The 12,715-nt window shown below is 36.3% G+C and overlaps 1 protein-coding gene across 8 annotated transcripts in view; it reads left to right on the plus strand.

Moving 5' to 3' along the window:
- The window catches only part of diaph2 (diaphanous-related formin 2), a 559,041-nt gene that overhangs the window by 16,406 nt on the left and 529,920 nt on the right, over positions 1–12,715 (plus strand). For 7 of the 8 annotated variants that reach the window (XM_052154718.1, XM_052154723.1, XM_052154724.1 and 4 more), the window contains exons 3-4: positions 9,434–9,466; positions 10,786–10,962. In XM_052154718.1, coding sequence (XP_052010678.1) covers positions 9,434–9,466; positions 10,786–10,962 — 210 coding nt within the window. The remainder of the gene's footprint in view (positions 1–9,433; positions 9,467–10,785; positions 10,963–12,715) is intronic. The other variant, XM_052154722.1, reaches the window with a different exon arrangement.

A 12,715-nucleotide genomic window follows, 5' to 3' on the forward strand; every position in this document is an offset into this window, starting at 1 on the left:
ATATTAGCTGTGAATATGATTAACTTCCTCCCACATGTATAATTACTTGTGCACTCATCAAACCACTCTTGCCTTTGGCTAATGATATATTTTTATTGTGTGGACTTCCCAAAGCAGGTGTGTGATTTTTTTTTTGTCAAATTTATGAGTTTAACATTTCAGTGTCTCTCTTGTGGTTTGTAGCTTGGTTTGACATTATCAATGTGCCACCAGCTTCGTAATAGTTAGTGATTTGCACAAAGAATGTTGAGATTCCCATGACACATCAAATGACCTTGGTCGGTTGTGTGATGTGGTGAGAACTGAGAAGGCAGCTCAGTACATAATACGTCCTTGTTTCAGCAGTGAAGTTATCATTCATCAGAGTATCACTTTAGTCACTCTGCACATTACTAAATTAAAAGTAAGCTCAAGCCACAAGGCACACCAAAAAAAATTAAATTATCTCAAATGATTAACCATGTTAAACTGTGATGACATTTCTGTGACTACAAATTAATTTTTTGGTATTCAGGAATATTCAGACCCAAGTCTACAGTGTGACATGCCAGACATGATTAATGTTCAAAATTATGATTTTCCAACCCATGAAAAGTCATTGAAATTCAGTAATCACCAATTATTGGAAAACTCATGGAATTTCATTAATTAAAATGTTTAGGAACCCTCACTTTTCAAATCAATGAAATATGTTTAAACATGTTTAAATATGTGTTTCATTCATAAATTAGTCTAGAGATAACACTGCTCATCTCAATTCAGGGTTTCTGTGGGGCATTAAAAAGCAATAAAAGTCATTACATGGATTTTGCGAAAATTAAGGCCTTAAATAGCATTAAAAAGCATTAAATGTTATTCCTACAGGCATTAAAAATTGTAGATAGTTTTGAAAAAATAATATTACCAATTTATTTTACACAATTAATAACTTTGATTTGCTGTCGCAAAATATGTACATTGGTGTGATAAACACGCGGATCCAGTTTGGTAATTGCCTCCGGCCAGTTACGTAATGCCGGATGTTTGGACCTGAGGAGTTAGAACAGAGAACGTAAATTTTGTAAAGTTGCAAAGAAATGGGTAAGTTCAAATTCCAGCAAAAGTGTCTATAAGACTTGCTTACATTGGTTGTCAACATGGAGCCGTTAAATCTCATGTGCAGTCCGATGGCCACAAATCGGCTTTAAAAGGCAGACAGCTATTAACTATCTCAAGTTTCTTTGCCATGACTGACAAAGTAACATCTTTAGCAACTACTGCTACCACCACAACTGCTGCTGAAGTGACCACCGCTTCCTGCAGAGCCACTACCAAAGGAAAATCGATCGAACTTTGACCAGCGTTTGGTTCGAATGCAATGTTGCAGGCAGACGTTTCAGACACCAGAGCGTGCAGCACCACTCATACGCATCAAATGAAGGTGTTTCTGAGTTGTTCCAGGGAATGTTTCCTGATTCGCAAATAGCCAAATCTTTCACATGTGGAAAGGACAAAACCAGCTACATTTTAAAATGTGGACTTGCCCCATACTTCAAAAATAAACTGATTTCTGCGATTAACAATGCAGGACAATTGTGAACCACTGGCTTCTGTAGCCTCAGCCAGGACCATATACAGATCTAACACACTCATGGCTCAAATGATTACAAAATCTAATACTATGAGGAGATACATGGACAAAATAAATGAATTGAAAAATGTTGAGTCAGAGTTGGAACTAAAAGTGACTGAACTAAGGCACATGGATTAATGCTCTTATTTACACAAAGTTAAAACTAATTTCTATAGCACTTGAATTTTGCATACATTCATTTCCAGCCTTAAAAAGTTCAGAGTTTTCTGTCCAGACTGATCGAATTTGTGGTTATAGTTGAAGGAGGTCACGTGTATTCGATGGCGGTACAATTTACACAAACAGAAACATAATGGCTTTTTTTCCAGTCATGGCCTGATTTTTCAGTATGCCTATAGCATTCAATATCTAGTTGATTGGTACTATGTTAAATTAAATTTGACATATCTGCAAATACATTTTTATATTTTAAGCTGTCTCCTGAGCCATTTCTAATTCAGTTCAGAGTGATACAGTTTATTTAAATTATGTAGATTGTCTCAAATATCCAAGATTATCATCATTACATCATTGTCAAATTGAATGGTTACAATTAAAATTGTATCGTTTGTATATGTATATGTGTGTGTGTATACACACACACACACACACACACACACACACACACACACACACACACACACACATATATATACTTGGTTCGTCATAGGTCATGTATGGCATTAAAAATGTTCAAAATGGCATTAAAAAAAGGCATTAAAAAGCATTAAATTAGATTTGATGATACCTGCAGAAACCCTGTGAGTGCATGACACTATCATGCCTGTTTTTTAGTGGATTTTGGTTATGATGGCTTCTCACTTCTTATATGCTGTAATTCCCCCCCCCACACCCAACTTTACTCTGGCCAGGTTATGCTTCATAACTGGTTCACACTGTCATCATACAGTAAGTCTGATTAACTCTGAATGTGTCTCACCAGAGAGTTGTCACTTTAGAGAGGAGCAGCAGAGAAGAAAGACATGGAGAAAAGTTGAGGGACAATGCGGTGTTGACAGATAAGAGATTTAGTGGCAAGGTTTGTTATATTACACATATTTGAATTGCACACTACCAGCGACATCACTGTTACTCCTTTCTGGAGTGTGCTCTTCACTCTAGAGTGTAAAAAAGTGAGTGGACGCAGGCTCTTTCTCTCTGTTTGGGAGGACCACAGAAAGCCAAACACCGGAAAGAGCTTAAGTCTGTATATCATTAGACAGATTACATCTGCAGGCCCTGCCTTATCTGGCTACACTCAGATAAGCCATGGATTGAAAATGAAGTCAAAAAGTCGACCATCCCTACTGTTGGATGTTCCCACTTTGCCTCATTGAGGAAACTATGATGTACTTTACAGTCACATACACCGAAATGTGAGGACAGCATCAATATCTCTGCTGATGTTGAACAGACAAACGTTTGCATGCCAAACTCCCTAGCAATGCTGTCACAGTGCCAGTCCCTGCAAACTATGTGTTGTGCTGCTTTCTCATGAAAGTTTTAGCAGCGACTATCAATTTGATATTGGCTAAAACAGCTTACATCATGGTGGAATGTGCGTTCCCTCATGTTAATTTCAACGTTTAAAGCAGGAGTATTGAATTACAGCCATTTTCATTTTCACTTAAGTGAGTTCTCAGTACAGGGTTATATTACACATCTTTACATGTCAGCCTTAGTAAGCATCATATAAATCAATTATAGATGACAAAAGCTTTGGCTTGTTAAACCTTGAGGTATACTACACTATTAAACCATGGCCACATTTACACAAGCAGTGTTTGGGATTGACAACTGTATTTACTTACAGTTGTGAGTCTTGAAATGTCCTGGCTTACAGTAGCAGGTTGAATGCTGTCTGTATGAATGAATAACCAAAGTAACAACCGTATTCTAACAGTAGTTAAACTGTACATGATGTAACTAACAACTAGTTGTCCAGTACGGTTCTTTTCACATAGCACAGGTTTGCCAAAAATGTAGTTTTGAGACCTGAGAATTTGCGGATGTCAGTTTGGTTATAGAATGCGGTTGTCACTCTCGTAAATAACCGGACTGTGAGTGAACGTAACCGTATTAAGCACTCAAACCAGGTCTGACGACCGTATTCTGCTCCTGTGTGAACGTGGCCCATTTTACCACATGGGGTGTTCTTAGGAGCAACAACAAGATATAAATGGCACCAATGTTCAATAAAAAGTTGGCAATATTAATTATTGATATATTATTGATATTACTAATAATGGGTATAAACAATTCCTATGCTTTGTAATATTATTTATAATATATATTATAAAATAGTAATAAGTTCTTGCAAAGTATAGCAATTAATATACAAAGTGCGGTCAGAAGTGGGCATTTAAATTTTTTTTTTAACATTGCTAGTACAAACAGAATTTAGAGTTAGATAAAATTTCTATTAGGGATGTGCACAGTTACTATTTTTAACATTCGGTTAACCGCAAGGTTTCATGAACAGTTAATCATTTTTTGACTGGAGATGGAATGTGGAAATAAAGGATGTTTATTGTCCAACTTCTGTGGGTAAATAGCCTCTTCGGGGTGCTTTGCTTTTTAAATGGTTTAAAATCTAATTACATTGATGTTGTCTAATTATTGTACGATATGCACACAAGAGCAAAATGGAAAAACACTGTGCTGAAACGAAAAATCAAGTGCTGAAACGTTGCTTGGTTAAAAGTAAACTGGAAATATGTTTAATAGTGTAACAAACAGTCACATAATGTAGCATACTCTTCTTCAGAATACAGCACAAAGAATGAATTACAATGAAGGTGTTTCGAGATGCGTCTTTTAACATTACTCTGTGTCTAAAATGCAGCAGTTCTTCGCAATGCAATGAAATAAAAAAGTGAGATTCAGCCAGCGCAACAGTCAAAGACATCCATCCAGCATGTGTCAGTATTACTGATCTATAATAGAAAAACATCACAGATGCACACAAAAGCATGTTTGAATAGCCCCTAACTCGCCCTATACTTGAAAAACTGACCCAAACCTGGCTGGAAAACCTGACGGTTTGTTGGAACTCATTGAGCTTGGATCTAGTTGAAGACCTCTATTGCACGTGTAGAATGGTTAACTGAATGTCAACTATCTGTGCACATCCCTAATTTTTATGTAGCCTAAAGATTTTTAACAGTTACCCACAGCATAGAGCTATATACTTGTGTGTACTGTAGTTTTTAATCGTTTAAGAAAAACTTTACAAATGACAAAACATCCTTTTTTGTGTTGCTCCTCCAAGTTGCGAATGTAATGAATGCAAAAAAACATAATAAACAAAACCGGATAACCATCCTATGCATTCAAATGAACAAAATCGTCACTTCCAGCCATTGTAAGCCTTCAATAATAAAATACTTTTGTTTAGAACACACAGACATAATAGTCTAAAACACTTGTCTCATGTATGGGAGCGACAGCGCATCGAACAGTTCCGGGAGCACTATGTGTGTGCGTTCCTCCATCCTTGACTTTAACGTGTGAATCTATAAGATATTTTTCAAAGTGTCAACAAACCAGCTCTTTCAAGTTTGTATTAAACTTATTTCCTCTGCAAACTCTTTGCAGGCTTTAGAGTTTATATGTGCATTTCTTCTTATTGAATACAAAATGTATTCACCTCGAGTGTATACGTTTTTATGTGCATTTTTTTTATTTTTCTTCACATCTTGGTGTTTCCATCAAGCAGTTCTTATACAATATTCCAAAATGTGCATACAAATATGTGGATGGAAACCCAGTTTATAATGCCAATCTGAGAATAATTGATTCACCTGATATGTGCTATAGCCACCCCAGTGTATTTTAACGACTGTCCTTGTTCCATAAGGCATTTGTTTGGCAACATGTTGGTCTGCAGACTCATTTGTTGGCAAATACAACCAATAATCAGTGTAGATTCTAGCAGGGTAGTGGTCAAAGTTTTTATGAGCACGCTACAGACCAATAGCAATGCTGATATTTAATCAAGATTGAGCAGGGCTTTAATGTACTGCAGGATTATCTGCATCACAAAGGTTTATGACCAGCAGCTGGATCAGTTCTCATTTTAAAAACCCATTCATTTTAATGTTTTGATTCTTGCTGTATGAATTCTAGCCTAATATTTGTATTAAAGGTCTACTTCTATAATGAGGTTTGACGCACTCTCCAAAGCTCTGCATTTACTTAAAACTTCCCATTGTGATGTGTGAGAACGAGAGGAGCTGTTGGCTGTTGAGCACTCTGTTCTTGAGAAGGAGTAACTGCAAGTTGCCAAGAGCGGTCTGAGGTTCAAGCCATCCTTTGTTTGAGAATAATTATGACCAATTAAAATAACCATATATCTCTGCAAGCATTTGCAATAGCTTATTGTTTCTATCTTTGTCCTCTCTGGCAGCCTTCAGAATGTGAGCTAGTATGGCCAAAAAAAGCAGATAGTTATTGTAAACTTTTCAGGAAAGTTTGTAAGGGTATTCAATGATTATTATGTTATGGATTTTGTAGAATATTTATCGCTCATCTGTTTGTGTTGATTGATGTGCGCCACTTACTGGCTACACACTTTTGCTGTCAAGTGAACCTTATATTTGTGGGGCTTTCTGGCCAAAGTGAGAATAATACCTGGTCTCGAGTGTCTCCAATTAGTTCACTTAAGAGTTTACTTCGGCTAAGAAACAACAAAATGTGTTGACTGCAAATTATGTCTCTCTTTATTTAGGTGCTGGATGTTGCATTAATACCGCGATTGTGGGGATTTGGGAGTTCTCCGTAATGAATAAAGCTTTATTTTGATAAAGAATTTAATAAAGTTCTGTTGCCCTAAAGGTATGTTGTTAAATCATAATGCAGTATTTGGCCCTGTTGACTGTCTGTTATGTTGTCTAGCTGCAATATTAATGACCAGCCCTGGAGTCACTATGCAATTATGCAAAGTTGCTAAATTGTTTTTAATTAGATTTTAGGATTTTAATTACTCTCAGTAACAAATGCACATAAGTGTTATACAGGGCCTTACATTATGAAAGGTTTTACACAATGATACCACTTCAGGCTGTGGGCCTGATAATTTAATCCCAGTTCAGACATTATATTAATATTATTTTAACTGTCTATAAAATTCTTTGCAGGCAAGTTTGTTTTGAGCTTTGGACTTTTAGTGAAGACTAAATACTAACCTCTTTATGACCCATTTAAAGTATTAAAGACCTTTAATAATAAAGGTTAGTATAGTATTAAAGACAATTCCCTCACATGACACATTTGTTCTTGTAAAATCAATCTCCCCCTCCCATCCCAATTGTTGCATAGGCAGTGCACAGCCTTCAGCCCAGAGGATGTGTTGCAATGGCTGGAACAGGACCAGGGGCTGAGGAATAGTTTCAGATTAGACGTAGAGTGAGGAAACCTGCAGGAAATTCTGTTTTATGGCAGGCCCTCTGCAGAGCTCTGCTCATTAACACTCTACCCCGAAAGGCACAGCATATGGAGACCCATCTCTCCCTCTGTGTGCTTTCATAACGCCTAAACCCGCTGTAGTAAGAGATAAAACACATCTGTTAGGAGGAGAGTGATGGAGGCAAGAAATTGTGTTTTTCGATTTTGACTGACCAAGGTTTAAAATAATTATCTAATGGCTTCTTTATGAACAGCACAACGTATGGCATTCCCTGCTGACTTTTAAAAAAAGACGTATGACATGTACCTGAATCTTATACAGTTGAAGTTTACATACACTTAGGTTGAAGTCATGAAAACACATTTTTTAACCACTCCACAGATTTAATATTAGTGAACTATAGTTTTGGCAAGTCGTTTAGGACATCTACATTGTGCATGACATGAGTCATTTTTCCAACATTTGTTTGTGATATAGAATGACTATATCACAATTCCAGTAGATCAGAAGTTTACATACACTAAGTTAACTGTGCCTTTAAGCAGCTTGGAAAATTCCAGAAAATGATGTCAAGCCTTTAGACAATTAGCCAATTAGGTTGGAATTGGAGGTGTATCTGTGGATGTATTTTAAGGCCTACCTTCAAACTCAGTGCCTCTTTGCTTGACATCATGGGAAAATCAAAGGAAATCAGCTAAGACCAGAGATTTTTTTTTGTGGATCTCCACAACCCTGGTTCATCCTTGGGAGCAATTTCCAAATGCCTGAAAGTACCACGTTCATCTGTCCAAACAATAGTACGCCATAAAAAAGCCAGACTACAGTTTGTAATTGCACATGGACACAGATCTTAGTTTTTGGAGAAATGTCCTCTGGTCTGATGAAACAAAAATTGAACTGTTTGACTATAATGACCATCGTTATATTTGGAGGAAAAAGGGTGAGAAAAACGGTGTTCAGAGCTTTAATACAAACACACACACTGGTATGATCAGCTTCTGAGTTTGCTTTGCATTTTCTTTCCACCAATAAAAGCAGAGCCTCATCTGTTGGTTTGCATGACTCCAACAAGAACAGAATACAAATAGAGTAGAATTCAAAACAAATCAAAATATTATAAGTATTGCTTTGTAATATAACATGTCTTTGCTTTAGAAGCACAGATGCCATTACACATCTTCTTCTCTCATCTAACACCTCAACACAACACTTATCCTCAGTTCCCCCAGTGTACTCAATTGTAACTGCAAGATTTGGTGAGCGATTCAGAGGGAAATCAGTGAGTGTGATTCAGCACTTCTAATAGCAGGGAAATATGGAAAGGAAAATTATTTTTTGATATTCGAGCAGTGTTTTAAACTCGAGCAGCTTGTGTAGAATGACTCCTCTGTTACTTGATTACTTGTGCAAATCTTTAATATACTCTATCTAAAATATTTTGAAGTAGGGATTGACATTAAGCAAATCATGTCCTTGACCAGTAAAATGGTTATTTACTTGTCTTGAGTTAAATAACTTACTTGTCCAGAGAGAGAAAAAAGCCTACATTGCCATCATTTACATTTAGTAGGGATCACATTAAGATCACAGTGCAAAACTATGGTTTAACCTAGCAAATATAGGCCCACTGTGCCCCAAACTCAGCAATATGTAACTGTTCTATGTAGCTAGCTTGCTGCCACAGTGTTAATATGATTGAGGACGTTAGCAGTAAACATCTTATTCATATCTCAATCAAAGGTAAGAAACTTATTTTCCAAGTTGAGAACTTAGTCTTACCTGGTCAATCAGCTAGTCTACACACAAAAATGAAAATTCTCTCATCATTTACTCATCCTCATGCCGTTCCAGATGAGTAAAGCTTTTTGGGGCTTTAAAGTGATGATCACCATCCACTTGCATTGTATGGACCTACAGAGCTCAGCACAGGCCTAGGCTATTTCACAAATATAGACAGTTATTTTTTGTCAGGCAAGTAAAATTAGTCTTGCTCATCAAAGCCACATTTTCAACTAAACACTTTTTTTTATAGCATTTGAGAGTCCAGTAGAGAAGAAGTCATCTGTTTAAAGAGTTCTTCATCATTTGTCTTAATGCCTTATAAACAAAGGTTTGCTAATGTTGTATATTGTAAAACGAATGGATTCCATGTTTACCTTACTAAGTGGAGTTCTTCGCAGTCATAGATTTAGGTCATGTCAAACTGTTTGAATGACTGAGGCCTGCATATTTGCACAAACAGTGGGTTTGACTATCTATACTGTGGTTGGATGTTTGTTCATGGTCTCATTTGAGCTCTTTTTTTCAGTCACTTATTGAATCTGAGAGTGTGGGTTCTCTTAGCAGGGCCTGCACATAGACACAGAGGTGTTCCCATTGGCCCTTATTTCTATGTTGTCCCTTCCCTTCAACAGAACATACACATAAAAACATTGGCTGATGACATGGTAAGGTGTCTGTTTCTTTTATTTTGTGTCTTTTCTTTTTACCCTTATATTTTTTTTTCTCATCTTCACCATTACTGCCAGAGCTTTGTTAAAATGAAGTGTTCCTGAGAGAGATCAAAGACAAAAAAGCAAAGCTTTTTATCAGCTTGTCGTCAGGTCTGTCATAATCAGTCTAAAGTTCACTCCAGGTCAGCATTTATGATAAGTTGCCAGACCTTGTCTTCTTTTTGTCTTTGGTCTCTCCATGAACACTTTCATTACAAAGTGTGCCCTTATTCTTTTAATTGTCATTTGTTTTGATTTGTTTCATCCACATAAGCATGTTCCCCCCAAAACTCCATGTTTTCATTGACAAATTAACAATGACTAATGCATGGCCTTTTTTCATTCTCTTTGAGCCAGTAACCACGTGAACGCTGGCAAAATCCTATCGCATCTCTGTCTAATTAGAAACTTTAAACTTGTTGTAGTCACGTCTTGCTGTCTAATGTAGTTCAGAATGCTGTCTGTGATATTGTCTCTGTACTCATTATGGCTGTAAAGTGAACATTAACAAGTGGAAATATGACACAGGTAATATCACCTATGTGTTTTTAATTGTGAGTGCCGTTGTTTACACCTTTTAAAGTACAGATAAAGTACAGGTAAAATGATACGGGTGCAGGTAAGTCAAATTTCAAGCTTTGGGCTTTGGACCGGATTTTAAAACCTTTTTTTAAGTAACTAACATGTTTTGTATTAATAGGAATAGTTTACCCAAAAATGAAAATTCTGCTGTTCCAAACATGTATGACTTTCTTCTGTGGAAGGTCTTTAGCTGTAAAAAACAATGCAATTTCTCACGTGAACGTATGCCACTGTGAACAAGCTTCTTTCATGCACTCATGTCAATATTTAAATGCAAAATGATCCAAAATATATCATATTTCTTTAGAAGACTTGAAATATGACACATTAGTCACATTGATTACTTATATGGAACTTATGATCCTTTTATGTAATTGTGATCATTTTCTAAACTTTAAGGCGAGGCACTATCCACTGCCATTGTTTTTAAAAGGCAGACCATTATTAATTAAATGATCTCCATTTGTGTACTGTAAAAGAAAAAAAGTAATATGGGTTAGGAACTTTATGAGGGTGAGTAAACTATTTTTGGGGGAACTATACCTTTAAGTCCAACAGTTATTCCAGAAGCCCTACAGTATCAGTATTTCCATTGTCAGAGATGTGTGCCCTGTTTATAAGTTGATTCATTATAGAAGATAACATGTGCAAAATTTATTTACTTCACTTTAACTTGACTGTCTTCTCTTTAGCGTGACAGAATCACCAGTTTTCGAAAGCAAGGCACGAAGAAGGAGAAGCTTCTCATCCAGCACCCCACAGACCCCATCTACACCCTGACTGAGCTGCCTATGCCCCAGCCGTTCTTCGACGAACGCTCCATGAACCTGTCAGAGAAAGAGATTATCGACTTGTTTGAGAAGATGATGGTGAGTTTTTTTTTTCTTCTCATCCTACATTAAGCAGTCATGATCGAATGTTCTCTGTGCCTCAGGCACTCCTAAGACCTGAGATGGCCTTTATTACTGATACATATCAATGTTTGCAACTTGTGTAATGTGTCAATTAGGCCATCAAACCAGACTTAGCCATGAGATTTTGCCTCCTTTCAAACGATGTACACCAACAATGGGGGACCCTCAGATGGCCATCAGGGGGGTGCTTTGTCAGCATTAATTTCAAATAATGAAATTTTTTCTTATGTTTAAAAAGCTAACATTTAACAATTTTGACATTATTTCTGTTTCATTCTGTTCTAAAGGCTGGAAATCATTATGTTTTACTCTATAAATAGACATAGTTTCTCATCACCTCTGTCCACTTAAGCTTGCTCGCTGGTTGTAAGGCTATATTCTCTGCAAAGGTTCTTTGGAACAATAGTTATTGTGTAAAGCACTATACAAGTACATTTAGGGGTCCATAACGTGACACTGTTATGATTTGTTTTGTCTAGATCTATTAAATTATTCAAAAATACATAATAAAATTGCAATTCACACAAAACAATTACTTGAAGACAGCTTTTCTATGATGAAAATGTTTTAAATGTCTGAGTTCAAAGTCATTTACATTTTTTGTTCTGGGGATTAAATAAAAAAATGTCAAAAGGTGTACTCATCCAGAGATGCTTTAACATTCTTGCACGGGACTCATCATATTTGGTGGTCCTTGGCATCAGAACGGTTGAAAACTCCTGGAACAATACATTTTATTTTACATAGTGTGGGTTGCTTCATGGGACTGACATATAAAGAAAAAATTTCCAGTCGAATAATGTTTTTTTGAAATCTTGGTAACCCAAGAAAAAATGTGTTATTGGACGCTTTAGCTTGTGGAATAAATTGATCATGACTAACTTTGAATAGGGTATTTCTGCAGTAGTAACTGAAACCCATGTCCAAGTCCAATGTTATTTCAGCTAGAACTACATAACCATGTTAATTAACAGCAACAACCACCATAATTCAGTAAATGGGAAGCAGAAATACACAGATGTGATTTTACATATGTAGATTTTGTGTGTGCTGAAATAAATGACACATGTACACATATAATCACATATTTACTGCTATAAAATGCTTTTTGTGATATAATCACAACATAAACAATAATTTCTGACTTCTGCGTTCATAACTGTCCATAATTCAGAAGGAGCTAGCATTATTTATAATGTTTAGATCAATATTTATTGATATTTCTCACTTTGTGTTGATAGTTTTGCATGAATACATCACATCCGGTTGGGCGGTCTAGTCGCAAAAGTTTAAATATTTCACCGCAGCTGAAGCTTAAATCAGATCCATAATGTCACATCCAGAGATGGTTGGAACCCCATGCAACGCCTGTATGACTCTCCATTGGAAATGACTGACCTCTTGTTTATCGTCTGCCATTTGTTAGATGCAGTGAAAACGTGGCTTAAGGACTATAATAGCATTGACCCTCAACAAGCAAAAATAGATATTACACTTAAGTTTTGTTTTTGTGTTTAAACGTAAAATGTTGCCAAAAGTTGCCAGAAACTTGTTGCTTCAGTATTGTAGATGTAGTGGTACTTTATTTAATTTTATTTGAGTTTTTGATCCTGCTGTTTGCAATAGTCTATTTAGATTTTTTAGACTTAAACACATACTCCTTTAGTTCACAAAATCCTGGAATTGAGATGCATGATGTAGTGATCTC

This window comes from Xyrauchen texanus, chromosome 23 (assembly GCF_025860055.1).
Source record: "Xyrauchen texanus isolate HMW12.3.18 chromosome 23, RBS_HiC_50CHRs, whole genome shotgun sequence".
NCBI classification, from domain to species: Eukaryota; Metazoa; Chordata; class Actinopteri; order Cypriniformes; family Catostomidae; genus Xyrauchen; species Xyrauchen texanus.